The 16,666-nt window shown below is 40.8% G+C and overlaps 2 protein-coding genes across 4 annotated transcripts; both read left to right on the top strand.

The window, feature by feature from the left end:
* Nucleotides 1–3,751: 3,751 nt before the first annotated feature.
* On the top strand, nucleotides 3,752–8,679 carry RSL1D1 (ribosomal L1 domain containing 1). The gene is made up of 9 exons (XM_048321212.1): nucleotides 3,752–3,961; nucleotides 4,094–4,233; nucleotides 5,006–5,144; nucleotides 5,758–5,906; nucleotides 6,044–6,145; nucleotides 6,745–6,838; nucleotides 6,923–7,051; nucleotides 7,794–8,000; nucleotides 8,242–8,679. The coding sequence occupies exons 1-9, from the start codon at nucleotides 3,767–3,769 to the stop codon at nucleotides 8,584–8,586; spliced, it is 1,500 nt and encodes a 499-aa protein (XP_048177169.1). The 5' UTR covers nucleotides 3,752–3,766; the 3' UTR covers nucleotides 8,587–8,679.
* An 88-nt stretch (nucleotides 8,680–8,767) lies between these two features.
* On the top strand, nucleotides 8,768–13,942 carry LOC125334396 (transmembrane protein 238-like). 3 transcript variants are annotated; one of them, XM_048321213.1, is made up of 2 exons: nucleotides 8,768–10,733; nucleotides 13,369–13,942. In XM_048321213.1, the coding sequence occupies exons 1-2, from the start codon at nucleotides 10,352–10,354 to the stop codon at nucleotides 13,431–13,433; spliced, it is 447 nt and encodes a 148-aa protein (XP_048177170.1). In that variant the 5' UTR covers nucleotides 8,768–10,351; the 3' UTR covers nucleotides 13,434–13,942. The 3 variants fall into 3 exon arrangements, with proteins under 3 accessions (XP_048177170.1, XP_048177171.1, XP_048177172.1); XM_048321214.1 differs by having other exon boundaries at nucleotides 8,768–10,737; XM_048321215.1 differs by having other exon boundaries at nucleotides 8,768–10,785.
* Nucleotides 13,943–16,666: the final 2,724 nt, after the last annotated feature.

Genomic DNA, 16,666 nt, shown 5'->3' with positions numbered 1-16,666 from the left:
TATTTTAGACTACTTATGGCACCATATATTAAAAATTATGTTAATTATGAGAAATGTGTTTTTATAAGTGTTTATTACTGAATATTACCTATGAAAAAAAGATTGTTTCAATGTCCCAGGTATTTGATTCTGTATTCCTCTGGCTTTTCGGTTCGTACTGCAGACTGTTGAAATGACGCTGTTAAAGCAGATGACATGTACTCCACACAAGACTGTTTTCCTCCTGAACTGGTACTTAAAGGCTCTTACTTACTCTGCTGTTTTTGTATACCCTATAGAGGATTTGGTACAGAAAAATATACCAACAAAACTGGAGTTACTACTGAAGATTTTATATTGTGAACCTGTTTCTTTCCTTGTGTTTATTTTATCGCACTATAAACCTGACAAGATACTACTTTTCCTCTGAAGAAATACTAGAAAGGATTCTAGTCTTACTATAAAATGGAAATTTATGCTAACAAACCCAAAATCTGTTGTCTGTGTATATATAACTATTTTGATAATACATATCCTTTCATTGGCCTTCCTTCTTGAAAACTGTCAACTTCCAATGTAAATTTTTCTATATCTCCTGTCAGTTCCATACACCCAAAAAAGTCCACATTACTTCTGAATAAGAGTAATAAGAGACATGATAGATGTTGGGTGACTAAAAGGTACTTGAAGCAGTGTTCCTGTTGTCTGTTAAGCCTCTAGAAGGGATGTGAGGCAAAGCATTATAATACAAAAGCTTTGCACTTTGTTCAGTGCCAGGGGCCTCTGTCCTTTGGAACAGTCCTCTTGCTATATGTGAATTACTTGCACCAAAGCCTTGTGTCAGGTTAGAGCTGGAGGCTGACTCTAGGATTGCAAAGGAATGCAGTCTAAAGAAAACAGTGCTTGAACTCTGGGTCTAGAGGGGAGATTCTCTTCTGAGCTCTCTTAGTAAGGCACTTCTTAGTCCTGTTTTAATCTCTGCATATTCTTTGTGCTGTTTTTGTTGCAAGTACACTTACAGAGACCTGGGATTTTGGCATTGCCATCAAACAGTCTGGAGGACCACAAGACTGAAACTGAAACCTGAATAATCTTAGACCTCAAAGATGTCTTTACAGCAGAAACAACTGCTACTTGTACATCCCTTTTGCTGTGTGAAAGTATAAAATTAGGCTTAGAAAGAAACATCTTAAATAAGTAATGAGCTAGAACGTCTTGCAATTATTTTCAATCTTAGCATTTAAATAAGTGACACAAATGACTTAAAGAAAAACACATACTTTCATGATCCAAAAAGTTAAATTGAGAGCTACAGCAGGACAGTGTACAGCAATAACACCGATCAAAGTAACAAACCTGATTTCCTTGTAGGAGTAACTGTAAATTTATGACATTGCTAAATTAAAAATGCACTCTTTTGTAGTTTATATTCATTGCATGCTATATTAAACTGAAATATTTCTTATTCAGAGATTAACTTAATTTTTGCAAGACAGCTCTGTTAGCTTTGCCAAGTACCTTTCAAGAAAAAATTATTAGACTAAGTCAGTTAAACCACATCTAGTAAAATTTAGTCATGTCAGACCTAAAATTGTTCAGAAAAAAGTACTTGGATGAGACTGGTATGTGAAAAATTCGAATTTGAGTCACTAATAATAGTCCCTTTATTTTTATCCTATTAATGCTATACTGACCCAGTAAAGTCAGTCTTCAAACTTGCTGTTCAATCATATCTTACAAGACTAGCGTGGCTCATTTTCAGAGAGATGTTCCAGTCATCTGACTTCTTCTATTTTGTTTTAACATGTCACACTAATATGTTGATGTTTTATTAAAATATAACTGCCCTAAAATGTGCAAAGATAGAAGCAAGGCTAATACAATTATCAGAACCTACAGCACCAGAGCTAGTATCACATCCAGAAATTCCACCAGTACTGAAAAGGATTTAATGAGTCTGCCCTCTTTGGCGTGTTCCTCACCTTCAGTAATTTTTCTAATCAGTACTTCAAACAACATGGCAACAAAGGACAGCTTTTCTTTTTCTTAGCCGGTTTCTTTTTTGTTTTGGTTTAGTTTTGGTTTTGTTCAAATAACACAATAGAAAAGGAAAACTTCCATCTTACAGGATTTTTTTTTTTCACTCTTTAAAATCAGTGTATGTCCATATAGTTCTTTACTAAGTATGGACAAGTCTTGATGCCATCAACTATTCCACTATTCCACTATTGCTCCAAGGACACTAACAGCAGAAAGAAAATATAAATCACTACATAAAGCAGCTTGTCAAGAAACTAGGGTATTTTAGTTTTTCTTTGCACTGGCCGCATTGATGGAGCAACAAATTTTGTTGGATGGCATCTGATGAGAAGGAATAAAACCATAAATAGAAAGGCAAAGAGCAGGAAAAAAATCTAGAGAAGAGTGAATGACTAAGACTCCTAATTTCATGCATATTTAAGCCCTGGTTATGCATAGCTGTGTTACCCAGACAGCAGCTTACCTGTGTGATGAATGCAGACAACCCAAAGCTGCCAGGGCACGCATAGCACTATGAGAATGAGACCAAATAATTCCAGGCTAGATTTTATCTCAGAACAATGTATTTATCCAGCATGGAACTCAATGGAATAAGCATTCCAAAATTAAGCTACTTCCATGTAGTCATTCAATGCATTTCTAAACTGAACAGGAGAGCAGCAGTTCTTCCTTTATTAGTCACACATGAGGAAGAAATGGTTTGACATGTGATAATCAGCAGTTGCCCCAATGGTAGTAACCTGGAAACAGCCATGTTCAAGACAGTGTATGAGGAAAATGAGCAGCAGAATACAGTCCTTGGACTCCATGAGACAGACACTGGTTTATTCAGAGAACCAGTGGACAGGATCCCATGGGGCACAGCTCTGAAGGGCAAAGGAGCTCAGGAAAGCTGGCAGCAGGTCTTTAAGGACAACCTCCTCCAATCACACAAAAGTTCCTCCTGATACTCAGGACAAGTAGATCTATCAGAAGACTGGCCTGGCTAAGCAGGCAACTTATGACAGCACTCCAGTGCAAAAGGACAGTAATATATGAAGTACGATCAGGGATAGTCTTCAGAGAAGGAATCTGAAGACAACGCTCAGTTCTTCCTAAACATAATGGTGTGGTGGGTGGCCAACTAGATGGGTAATGACTGTTTGGATAACAGGGCTCGCTCGGAGGGCAGAAATAATGGCTCGTACTCCACCCGAAGGCCAGTAACAAATGGAGATTTATCCTGGCACATGTTCTATTTAATATCTCTATCGGTGACCTGAAGCATGGTCACATAAAGTTTGCAGGGGACCAATCACTATCCTCATGAACAAAGGGACCTGTACAGGCTGGAAAGATCTGGCAACACAAACCTGTCAATACTCAAGAAACGCAAATGCAAACCTGCATTTGGGAAGGAGCAGCCCCTTGCGGCAACACTGGAAAGTGCCCGGGGGATAGCCAGATAAACATGAGCCACCCCTGGAGGCAAAGAAGGCCAGCAGCATCCGGGGTTGCACCAGGACAGCACCATCAATAAAACAAGGTGAGTACGACAAAACTTTTTTCACCGTGAGGACACGGTGGATACAGCCCTGAGCAACTCGGCCTGACCTCTGGCTGGCCTTGGTGCCGAAGCGAGATGGACTGACGGCCTCCGGCGCTCTGCTCCAAGCCCCGTTAGTCCGTGACCCTGCTGGGGCAAAGCTGCCTGCAAGGACTGGACGGGCCCGCCACATCCCGCACACGCGGGGCACCACCGCGCCCGATGCACGCCTGCGGCCGAGCGCAAGAGCGGAAAGCACCAATAGCACCGCGAACTCCAGCACCCGCCCCTCCGACCTCCCCCGCCCCGGACGAGCTCCGTCGTGCCCCGGAAAGCGACGCGCACGCAGGCGCGGAGGCCGCACGTGGCAGCGGCGGCACCATGGCGAGCGGGAAGGAGCGCCTGGACCGTGCCCAGGTACTGCGGGGAGCCGGGCGGGAACTCCTGCGGCCGGGGGCTGCGGGGAGCCGGGCGGGCGGGAGCGCGGCCGGGCCAGGCTTGACTTGCTTGACCTGACGTGCGGCTGCTGCCGCTGTGGTGCCGTTGCAGGTGAAGAAGGCGGTGGAGGCTCTCGTGGCTTTCTCCAGACGCAAGGCCAAGGGAGACGCGCTGCTCCTCAACGAGAGCGAGAGCGTCCATCTCTTGGTGACGGTCTGGAAGGTCCCGCAGGTGGCAAAAGTCATCCGAATGTAAGGCATTGATACCCGGCCGCGTGGTTACAGGGGTTGCTCGTGTCCTTTGGCTTGGAAAAGAGCACTTTGCAGATTCTGAGCGTAAGGAATTTGACTGCCGCAGCCCTGTCCTGGCAGTTCCCGTGCCGTGACTAAGAACTGCGGGGTCAGAACGCTGCTTTACCCGTACTTTTGGTATAACGGGAAGCTGGGCTGTGCCAGCTTTTTGCACGGAGAATACTGATTCTGTGGGTTGCCAGTTACAGGGTATGTGCCTCTCAGTCCTTAAGCTTGAGAAAATAGATCAACTTCTGTGTCTTGACCCACCACCACCAAATCATTAGTAAGACTTCTTTCGTGTGGTAAGCAAACCTGAATATGAATTAGAAGTCTCCTTTTAAACTGTAGCTGTGCTACATTGAGAAAGTTTACATCCATTTATCAGGGCCCGAGTGTTACAAAGTTTTGTCTAATGACTGGATGTAGCCATGGCGTAAGGTGAGGAGCATGGAGGGTCCTCCTCCTGGGACCCGTGTGGTAAGGGCTGTTGGCAGGACAAGGTATTCTGCCTTGTGTCTGGAGCTGTGGTATTCCACGGTTTCACTTTTCCAGTTTTGTATGTTTATCAAGTATAGGTTCCACTGAGAATATTTAGTAGTTAACAGAGTCTAAATACAGGCACTTCTCTGTGTTATTAAAGGGTACTGATCTCTCAGTTGTAGTCCTAGTTCTGGAGAAAACTTCTTTCCCTTATTAGACATTCTTTATGCATCTCATATTCTCATTGTAGACCACTGCCCCATGGCATTCGACCAGAAACAGCTGACATTTGCCTGTTCACAAAGGATGAACCAAATTTATCAGCAGAACAGACTGAAAATCTGTACAAGAAACTTTTAATCCAGAATGGGATCAGAAGTATTAGCCAGGTAAGAGAGGCCCTTGATGGTATAATACAGTACTGTCATTTCTTTCCTTTTATACCACCAAAAAGAATAGAAAGAGTTGTTACCTTCTGCTGTTTAATATTCTAATTCTCATTCACATTCTCTAGTAAGATTTTTATGACTACTCAAACTGTGGTGTTTCTAAAATGCAAAGTTTACTCAGAACAATTTCTTCAGTTTGGAACAGGATTTTTAATAATCAGATAAAATTTCTAGATAAATGTTCAATATTTAGTTTGAGTAACCAACTGGAAAAACTCACAGTGTTTGAATATTTATACCCTTTGCAGCTGGGTTGGATTGTTTATGCCACCAGCAACAAAATTGTAAAACAACTTACTGTTATATTTAGTCTTCCTTCAGATGTTATTCATGTACTGAAGTTCTGTTTGGTGATGTTCAGCTTCTATGCAAGAGATCCATATTGTTTGATTCTAAAAACAGTAGGAAATGGATACTTTTTGATTGTCTTCAGCATTCTAAAATAATGCACTGTGATAGACTATCAGTTATGCAGCCTTAATCTGTGCAGTTCTGAGAAGCATTTCTGGTTGCATTTTCAGCAGTGGGGACTAAACTGGTGCTTGCATTGCAGATCATCTCCTACAAAACCCTCAAAAAGGAGTATAAAATGTTCGAAGCGAAGCGGCGCCTCCTGAACAGATTTGATCTCTTTCTGTCTGATGACCGAATTAGAAGGCTTTTGCCCTCACATCTAGGAAAACACTTCTATGAAAAGAAAAAGTAGGTCTTTAAACTTTGTAAATCTATTTTTGCATTATCTTTTTTAAGGTCAAATTCTTCTTAGTAACAGGGAAATTGGTATTGTTCCAGGTATTCTAACTGTTTCCTTTTTTTACTCCTCTCCCTTTCTGTTTTAGGGCACCTTTATCTGTAAACCTGAAAGCCAAAAATCTTGCCAAGGAACTAGAAAAACATATCCAAGGGACTACACTTCCAGTTAACAGCAAAGGGTGCTGTTAGTAAGTACAAATCGATTAATACATCACTTGAAGGGTGGTTCTACCTTAACTGTAGGAATTTCAAGTGAGTTATTTTTATTCCTTTAATATGTGAATAAAAGATGTTAAGGGTCACCATTCCAAATAGGGCATGTTTTGAATCTTAACCTGTATAATTAATTTAGTAGTTCTATTAAAGTTTTACTGTTAAGCTGGGGCTTTTTTTCTCTTTTTCCTTTTACCTAAGGAATTTCTAGGCACCTGTCACTGTCAAAGAGCATGTACAATCTTAATCTAATTGAGTAATACTTTTCTATTTCCAAAATACTCCGTTCTAATAAGATTTTTTTTCATGTATTGTATATCTAAAAGGATCTAAATTGTTAGTAATGCTTTGTAATGTAAGGCAGAAGTTGCATATCCAAATATGGGAAGATGAATACATATGAATCTATTCTGTTATCACAGAAGATTTCTGCAATAGCCATCCTTCCTTTATGAACATTAAGCTGATTGCAGATGACTGGGCTTTTTGCATTTCTGGGTATGCCTAAACTAAACAAGCAACTTGAAATAAGTTTATTTGCCCACATATACAGATTATCCTTCTCTTCTTTCAGTACAGCACGTATAGGTCACACTGGGATGAAAGTGGATGAGATACTTGAGAACATCCTTGCAGCAGCAAAAGTGATTGATAACAAGTTACCAAAGGTACTGCTGATTGACTGACTTACAGACAAATAGGTTCATACTTCTGCCTTATTTTTACGTAATATACTGATTTTGTTTTTGCAGAAATGGAAAAATGTAAAAATTCTTCACCTCAAAACACTTAAGTCAGTTGCACTCCCAATATATACTGCAAATATCTCCAACCTGGATGAGCTTGACAAACAGCCATCTCTCAAGAAAAGCGAAGTAAAGGTAAATGAAATTTCTTCAAACTTTGCATAAATTGAATTGGTGCAGCTAGTTCTTTGTCTTCCTTCTTTGCATTGTAATGTGGCATTTAACTGTAATAGCAATTGATCCCAGGCTTCTATGGCTAAAACTGGTTAGGCATTCCTGTCTCAGTGCTTCAAATACTCAGTAATAATAATGAAATTATGAAAACTCCCTTATAGGTTTTAAAGCAAACTGGAAATAAATAAAGTGTTTCTAGACGTAAACTGAAGGGAGCTGAGATTCATTCTTAGAACTTTGCCAGTATTGTTTATCCCTATTTGCCTTCCAAAAGTACACTCATTAACGTATATGTGGATTCAGATCATGCATCTGTTATTTATTGGTTAATCAGTGGCATCTGAATAATTCTCAAGCTCGTATATTTGTATATGTAGGGGGAGCTCATACTCATCAAAAATATAATAGTTGGCTACTCCTTTGTAATGAGTTCTGCTTGTGTTCATTTGTCTGAAATGAATTTGGACCATGAATATTTAACTTAAGGACTGTAATCTGACATTAATATAGTTGTGAGTTATTTATAATAACCTTCTGCTTGCAATGCATTTTTTCATATTTTACATATGGTTGATTAGTCCAGGTCTATTGAACAAGACTCTTTAATGTTGCTATACCATCTAATTTTTAACCACATTAAAACAATTATACATTTAGAGATGGTATGGGGATTTGTCTGAGATGTACTTCTGATTACTTCTAGAAGGCAAAACCCAAAAAAGCAAAGAAGACAGCTAAAAAACTGAATTCAAGTCAAGTCACTGTGACAACAGAAAGTAAAGCTGCTGCTGGTACCCAGGAGCCTGTGATAAAAGAAAAAGTAGAAATAGTCCAAGAACCAGGTGATCATGATGATGAAGAAATTCCACAACTAGTGCCTATACAAACAACAAGTTCAGCTGACCTGAAGGTAATTATTAAGTAATATTGAGAAACTCACATTTCAGTTAAAACTAAAGATTTTGAAGAGTTTAAATTGTTCATTGCTCCTTAGGGAACAGTATCTGTTAGTACTCTTCAAGTAGATTAGGGCGCAATTCAGCTGAAAGTGTTTGTCATTTTGTAATGGTTTTCACTGATCCTTCTTCCTGAAAAACAGGAAATATGTTTTTTGGGTGGAATGGTAATTTTTTTGTTTGTGTTAAATACAGAAAATGGAACCAAGTCCAGAAAAAGGTGACAATTTGGGCAAGAAAACCAAAACACCCCTTGGTAAGAGAAAGAGACAGTCTGTAGTGGTGGAGACTCCAAAATCAAAACCTGAGGTTACAGAAGAGTGTGCAGACTTGCAAACGTCATCAAAAGACAAAAAAGCCAAGCAGATCAGCAAACCAAAGGAAACAATAAAAGAAAAAGACATGAAAAAGACTCCAAAAAAACCTGATGCAAAGTCTTTTGCAACACCCAAAGCTGGCAAGTCAATGCAGTCAGCCAGGAAGTCTTCAAAATCACCGAAGCAGGCACCCAAAAAGGTGCGCGTGCCACAGTCAGCATGAACGTTGTCTGTTGTAACACATTTTATATCATCATTCAGTGGTGTATTTTCAGTAAACAAATTTATTGATGAAGTAAAATGCCTTCTTAAGAAATCTCATCCCAAGAGCTTTTTTTTCCACCACGATCTGTAATGATTCAGTGGTTTCCTTCTAATGTACAAGCTTGTACAAATATACTCACTGTCTTAAAGGCCCCATCACCTTTTATCTTTTCCTGGCCCAAACCAAAAACACTCAAATTTTTCAAGTGTCAAAGGGCAGAGATGGGGCTATCTTAGGGGAAAAAAGGCTGAAAAATACTTGAATAAGTGCCATCTTTCTGAAGCAAGAAGCATGGATGCCAAGAGCAGCAATTTACGTGTGCTTTTAAAAGTGAAATAGCTGCTATCGTTTAAAAAATTGTTCAGTATAATAAAGACAGGTTGGCAGCTATTGGTCTTACTGTAGATATTCAAGTTAGCAGCCTGGTACCAAGCCAAACATTCTAATTTTTAGCTGTTTTTACCTAGGGTATTGGTGAGTTAAAAAGGCACAAGACAATTTTCCTTTAACCATATATACTTTGCAACACCAGGGAAAATCTTACCTTCAGTTTTGGGCTTTTTTTTTGCTACCAGAACTGTTGAGAGTATTCCTGCATGATGGTCACGGAACCGTTGTTCTTCCATCTGAGAAAAGCCAAAGGCTATGTGAATTTCAGTTGTGCCAGCCAAGTGAACTCATCCAGTAAAGGCATGAAAAATACATACTTAGGACTGAAAGGTGATATATTTGCAATTTTACAGAACTGCCCAATTGTTCTCTGTATGATCACTTGTCTGCCCTCCACAGAGTGAGAATACAAGGCAGATTTGTGTTGAAAAGTCCTAGTGCTAAAAACTCCAAATAGGAAAAAGGTGGTAAGAGACAGTATTAATCAATAGGAGGTAACCAGCCTCATTTATCATTCGAAAAACCCTACCACATCTCCTTTTTAGGACATCCTCATATCAAGGTACTGGCTACCTACAAAGCAAGCGGGTGCTAAATAAAATGTGATAAACACTAATGAATATGAAAATATTCTGCTTCATCTGTGGTGGCAACTTTTCTTGACCCTTTTGCTACCCTAACTTTTTGAAACTTTTCAACTATTTTGTGAACCAAATGCTATTATAGGAATTGAATCTGTAATCCCAGTAAACCAACAGCACTCACTGTCACTGGAGGAGGAGTCTTCCTCAGCAGCATCATTCTTGGCACTCTGTCCCTCCACAAAAATGTGGAAAGTGCCTATGCTATTAGGCCTGGTCATAGTTCCTGTTGGCTTGATATTTCTAGTTACTGGAACAGTGGCTAAGCCATCGTTAAATAGGGTGTTAGATATAAGGCTCTTGTGAGAGCAGGCACAGGAGATCCTACATCTAAACACAGTTCTTGTGCCTGAGGACTTGGGAATGTAAAAAGAGGTCAGTGTGCACCACTCCCAAGGAGCCCTCAGCTCCCAAATACCATCGGTCGCTACAGATCAGCCTTCGAGTCCCACCGCGGCGGTCTGGGGGCTCTGCGGGGCCGGTGGGGGCGGCGTGTGCCCGCCTTCCCCTGCGCGCAGGTGCGGGAGGGGACAAGGCGCGGCCCGGGCTTGCCCTGAGGTGTGCGGGGGGCGCGGCCTGGGCGGCCCCTCAGGTGCGGGGGGCGTGCCCTTCACCTGCCCTCGGGTGGGAGGGCGCGGCCCGGCCCTGCCCTCAGGTGTGTGCGGCCCGAGGCGGCGGTGGCGCCGCTCCCGATGGCGGCCCCGGGCGGGCTGGGCCGCTGCGTGGCCGCCTTCTGGCTGGCGCTGGCCTTCGACGCGCTGGGGCTGGCGGTGCTGCTGGCCGGCGTGTTCGCCGACGTGTTCTTCTCCGACCTGCTCATCTACGCGGGCGGCATCGGCATCTTCCTCAGCCTCGTCTGGTGGGTGTTCTGGTACGCGGGTAACCTGGAGGTGCCGCCCGAGGAGCTGCGGGACGACGTGGGGCTGTCGGCGCCCAAGGGCCGCGAGGACACGCTGCTTCGGCGGCTGGTGCACGGCCTCAGCCTCCGCCTCACCGCCGCGCTCGCCCCCGCCCGCCCCGCGGACCTGGAGCTGCAGCGCGCCGGGGGCCCCCGCGGCCGCCACGCCGACCCCGGCAGGTGAGAGCCGCGACGGGCCCCGGGACGGACAGCGAGGCGAATCCGGCTGTGAGTTTTAACTTTGGCTAGAGCTTGGGAGAGCTCTCCTGCCCGAGATTCAGTTTAACACTTGCTGTGTTACACCGCCTGCTCGCAGCTGACGCTTCTTAAGAGAAAAGTGTGGTGTCTTTCTCAGCTCAGGCGGGAAAAAAAAGGAATGGTAAAGATTGCACAAATGTGATTAGGCAGGGAAGACGCTTCCTGTAGCCGTCTAAGAAGGGAAAAGGAGAGCAGGAATAAAGCCCGGGGAGTGTGGTGGAGCTGGCATGCAGAGAGCTGCTGTCAGAGAGCAGCACAGGAGCCATGGCACTCTGAACTGGTCCTCACAGTAATCAAATGCTGCCAGAAATGGCCATTAACTACTACCCCACATAAACTCTTGGGAAGGGAAGCCTCCTCTTTAGCACCATGAAATGTTGCTTCCTTAGAGAACAAGAAAGGTGAAATGCTAACTTGTATTTAACTTGGGGGCAGAGTTGTAGGTAAGAGGTTGAAACCCATAAATTCATAAATCAGTTAAACTACTTGTCTTGAACCTCAGTCATCTAGAAAAGATGTGATAATATCTGATGTGTAAAGGAACTATCTAGGTCCTATTTCAAAGCATGGTTGAAGAACATCAAGCTTTTCAAAATATCCCCAGTGGGTTCATTTATATGGCATGTTCATTTAGGAAGAAAAGCATGCTTAATGCCTTGAAAATGTGTGTGAGGAAAAAAAGTCAAGCTTTCACTTCACTATGTAAAATCCTCTACTGAAGCAACTTTAAACACTGTTTTGTACCAAGTGTTTGAACTGTTCAAGGATTCTAAACAGTGTTCTGATTCACTATGTGCAAGATCAGCTTTTTCTGCTGCTCCTTGAAATTAAAATCTGAAGACACTGTTGATTTACAGAAAAGTTCATGTGGAAATCGCCTTCTTGCATGAAAGCCATGAAATTTTTCATGAAAGGAAGTTTTAACAGCAGGGAGATTGAGTACAGGTAATTATTGCTTAATAAAAAACTTGCAGAAGGCAGGAAAGAAAAGCAGCAATACAACTTCCAAAGATTAGTTACTGCTCTTTAGTTTATTATTAACTATGCCTGCAATTAGAAAACAGGCTGTTGAAAATTAGTCATTCTATTTTCAGACTTTTTTTTCTGAAATGGCTCTAAAATTGACAGGTCTGTATTTGCAGGGAAAGATTCATATTTATAAATGACTATGCATAACATTTTCATCTAAAGATCATGGTAATTGCAGGTATTGAGCTCAGTAGATAATCTGCTCTCTCTGTAGATGCAATATGTGCACATGGATCTGTATTCTGTTGTAATGAACTTCTAGCAGTGAAAGTTACTCATTATTTTGAAACATTTCAAGTCTTATTTCTAAGATTTATTCTAAGTAATTAGATTTATATGTCCTATAGGGATATATATATATACACACATATACATATATACATAAAATGATAAAATGATTTAGGACAAGATATCCCAAGTAAATAGCAGCTTCAGTTGCTACAGTAAACAAACTTCAGTAATGGTAATTCAGAAGGAACCAGAACAGAGGGAGTGAATAGCAGTTATGTTACATATTGTAACATAAACTCTCTATGATTTTACTTGCAAGGTGAAACAAAGCATAACAAATGGTTTCACCTTCAAAGACAATTCAGAGTTCCCTTTTGAAGTATGTTCATCTAAAGTACTTCGGAGTTTCTCGTAAACAGCTGTCTGAATCAGATCATTCCTTGCTGATAGACCAAATCCTCTCCCCATCTGGAGATATTTATGAACTTAACCAAACAGGTTAAACATGTTTGGGCAGATATTGTCTGGACAAGGAGGAAAAATACCACCACCACCACACACACACATACATTCAAAAACAAACAAATGAAAAACCAAACCAAAAAAACCCCAACCCCCTTCACTGTACTGGCCATTTGGAAACCTTCTTGAGCATTAACTTCCTCAAGTTATTAAAGGAACGCTGCATTTTGTTCTGATTTCCTATCATAAAAATTATATAGTTGAGAAAGGTGAGAATTCTCAGGTTATGGAATGCTTCTATTAAAGGAATAACAAGTAGATTAGGATCCTCAAGCCTGAAAAGAGACGCAGAGTATAAAGCGTTCTAGAAGTCTATACGGTCAGTATGGGAAAGGTATGAAGTGCATGCCTCCCAAGGCAAAGCAGGAAAAAACAAACTGTCACAGGCTATGCAATTGAAGTGTGGGATTATTTGACATGGGACAGTGGGACAGGTAAAAATTTACTGATTCAAAAATCCAAAGGAAAAAGCAGAAGAGATGTAAAGATAATATGTTTGGCTCAGGAAGTCCTGGGGCAGTAAGTGGCAGTTGAGATGATATCCTGAGGAGTTGTTACTTGTGTGCCATATTCTTATGTCTTTATTGAGACATCACACTTGGCCACTGTTGGAGATGGGCTGGTGACTTGATGGATCTTTCCTTTGGGTCCCAACTGGCTGTTAAACATGAGGAAAAGTACTTTTAAGATTGATCTTAAGTAACACTTTAGAGTTATATGGCTGTTCTAAGACTATTTTGGAGTAACATTTTCTTAATGTTTTATCTTCAGGATCTGTTGAAGACACAACTACTGACGTTACTGCCCCAAAAAGTGGGGGGAAGTGCTGCAAATGATGAAAAGAGATTCCCTACTCAAAGCAATAGGATTCTCTTATTGTGGAATAATCTCTGCAAGCATTGTGGACTCTCCATAAAATGGACATGTGGAGCTGTATCTCTGCCAAACACACCTACTTCAGTGTTGGACTGGATATACTTCGAAATGGCAAAGAAAGATCCCACAAAATCTCTTTAAGAAGTGAGAACTAAAAAAGAATTTAACCTGCTTTGCTGAAAAATCACTGCAGCTTGTCATATAGTTGGTTTTGTTTTGTTTTAATTATTATTATTTTTAATAACCTGGAAGGTTTGGATAAAAAGCTCTTGCACAATGAAAAGCTCTTGCACTGTTTTTTACCAAGGTCTGGAAGTTAAACTTACTGTGAATTTTTATAATGCCAGTGCAATACTTTTGTTTGTAAGGGTGCTTTTAAGATGTCTGTATTAAAGTATTGACGCAAAGCTGCAAATGTAGTAGAAGTTATTTATAGTGTAAATACACAATTTACGGTGTCTCTTGTAAAGTTTCATTGTTATTTTGAAATAACCTGGAATCTGAGATTTTATAAGTAGATGACACCAGTGATGTTGGCATACCAGTACATTCTTCGTAGGTACAAATGATGTAATATAGTGACTCTTGCAAGAGGCATTTTTAGTCCAGTGATGTTGGAAATTATTTTCCTAATGCTGAAGCATTTGAGGGAGGGAACATGACCAAAAGAAACCCTGTTGATTAACAAGTACTTCAAGGCTTTATAAAATACTAACAAACTACCTGGCAAAAGATTCATATTATTGCTAATGAAACCTAAAATTGTGTGGAGAAATTCCTCATGAGTTCCTCTGTTTTTGAACTGTTTGATCCCACCATCAGCAAATACTGGTAGGTCTTAAAATTTCAATGCACAATTGTTCTATGCCACACCTTATTGAATACTAGAGGTGGAATTAAGGAAAATATTTACTAAGAACACTGTGACTGTACTTCCTTGTGAACTCTTGAAATGTCTTTCAGTGTTTTCTTGTAAATTGCTGGAGTAACTTCTTTTCTATGCATATTCTCATTTTTAAATGCTTTCCAAATGCTCTCTTTTAACCAAATCAGAAGAACACTAAACTTGAAGGTCTGTATGTGATTTCTCCTTTACTAACTGCAGTTTTTAGGAGGGGTATGCAATTTGTTTCCTCCTTTTAATGGAGCTGCAATGTGACACCACTGTGGTGTTACAGTGGTCTGATTAAAAAACCCAAACAAACTAAACAAGCTCCTCCCTTAAAACCTGTAGATCAATTTTCATTCACAAGAATTTTTTTCCATTTCATTGTTCGTAACAGAGAGAGCTGCTTTTTCTGATTTCCCATAGTTTTGCTTATAAACTGAATTATGAGATGGTGTTTAATAAGTGGAATGATTGGTAGCAGCTATAAATTAAGCCAAAACTTATATCTGTAGTTCACATACTTAGCCTGTGAAAAAACAAAATTTTCTATTTAAGTGTTGCAATAATTGCTAGAGTGAACTGAGCAGGGCTTTGCATTCATTGTATATTACAATGTAATTAATCTTAATTCCAATATCAGTACTTAATGATTGTTGCATAAGATGGTAGCTAGAATGCAACTTCACTAAAAGTTAGGTGGAGTTCCAACTAGTTTACTCGTATGAATAGTATATGTGTTTTAAAAATTAGATATAGGAGCTGATCCATCAGTGAAGGAGGATGTTAAGCACAGAGAAGCACTAAAGCACTAGAAGGTTACTGGGATGTTGTGTCCAAACAAGGAGAGAAACAGTGCTTGCTGTGGAGCAATGACACCTCTTGTAAGTATTGTAACTATTTTCTTTTTGAAAATCCAGTTGCTGTTCCATGAAATAAATTTGCCTTCGAAATCAGGAAGGCTAATACTAAATAGAAACTGGGAATCATCTGCAGTTAAACATTAACAAATATTTAACACTATTTTAGTTTCATGATATCCTTATCAGCTGTGTTCAATGCAGCACAAAGTCCAGTCAAAGCACTTTCGTGTTGTTGACTGGAAGGAAGCTCTTGGACATGTTTAGGACTGCTTGCTGTTATGTGAACAGAGTTGTACAGCTAAAACTGGAATTCCTTTAGACATTCATGACAGTCCCATGCATGCTGTTTAAAAACTTAGCCAAAACCACAAAGAACCAGACTAGTTCCAGAAGTGTGGGTACAGGAGTCTTTTGCATCTAGTTAAGCCTTAAAACTAGCTCAAAATGTCATCCTACATTCCGCTAAAGGAAAAATGCCAACCACCTGAATTCTAACTATGTAGATGGATTAAATGCTTGTTAGATTTTAAATGTGGACTGCATCTAATGGAAGTTTTCATGTGCCATATAGTGTCTATTTAAATGGGAACATCTTTATCAGGGAAAGATTAAATTATTAGTAACGCCTACAAAAATCTGTTTGGTGTGACTTGTGAGAGTTGCTGGGAGGGACATAATTATTACAGTAGCAGTTCGTGTAGAGAAGAAGCATAAGTGTATAGCAAGTTGAGAAAGTGGAGAGGGCTAAGGTCAAACAATGGCACGTGTTGCTGCAGCTAGTTTGTGTGAATTGGTGAAGTAAATGTTACATATTCAGCCAAAGTAAGCTTCAAGCAGATTGAACGTTTATGAAGAACTACACTGGAAGTGCAAGTCTCTGTTCATATGCACCTAGGTTGCTTTAGCAGTAGAATTTGTGTGTGTATACAATGTTTCGGGAGGAAAAACAGTTACGAGCTCCAAGACAGAAAGTCCGTAACACATTTTGTTTAATGACAGGTGTTTCAATACAGACCTAGCCTACACAAAGAGGATAAAAACATCCAGAAATCTCGCTTGAAGTTCCTATCCCTCTGTTCTAGCAAATCCATTATTGCTTCCCAAGGTCAAACTCCGCTTTGTTTAGATTTGTTTAGATTTTTGGCCCTCTTTAATCTCAACTAAGTTGTTCTGACCATTTAGTTTATCCCTTCGGATTGCAGTTTTTAGTTGATAACCCTTGCTGTCCAGGCTGGCCGTGCCCTTGGTGTCACCTGTGCTGTGAGGGGCTGCCCGCGGCTCTCACCGCTCGGGAGGAGCTGCCCAAGGGGTCGGGGAGCGCTCGCTTGTGAACGAACCCGGGATGGGATCGCTCCACCGTGGCGCTGGGGATAAATCTGGAATTCCGCTTCCCTGCGGACGGCTCACGCACCGCGGGAGTGGGAGCGCTACCGGGAGTCAGTGT

This window comes from Corvus hawaiiensis, chromosome 16 (genome assembly GCF_020740725.1).
Source record: "Corvus hawaiiensis isolate bCorHaw1 chromosome 16, bCorHaw1.pri.cur, whole genome shotgun sequence".
Classification (NCBI taxonomy): domain Eukaryota; kingdom Metazoa; phylum Chordata; class Aves; order Passeriformes; family Corvidae; genus Corvus; species Corvus hawaiiensis.
This window is presented reverse-complemented; position numbering and strand designations above follow the sequence as displayed.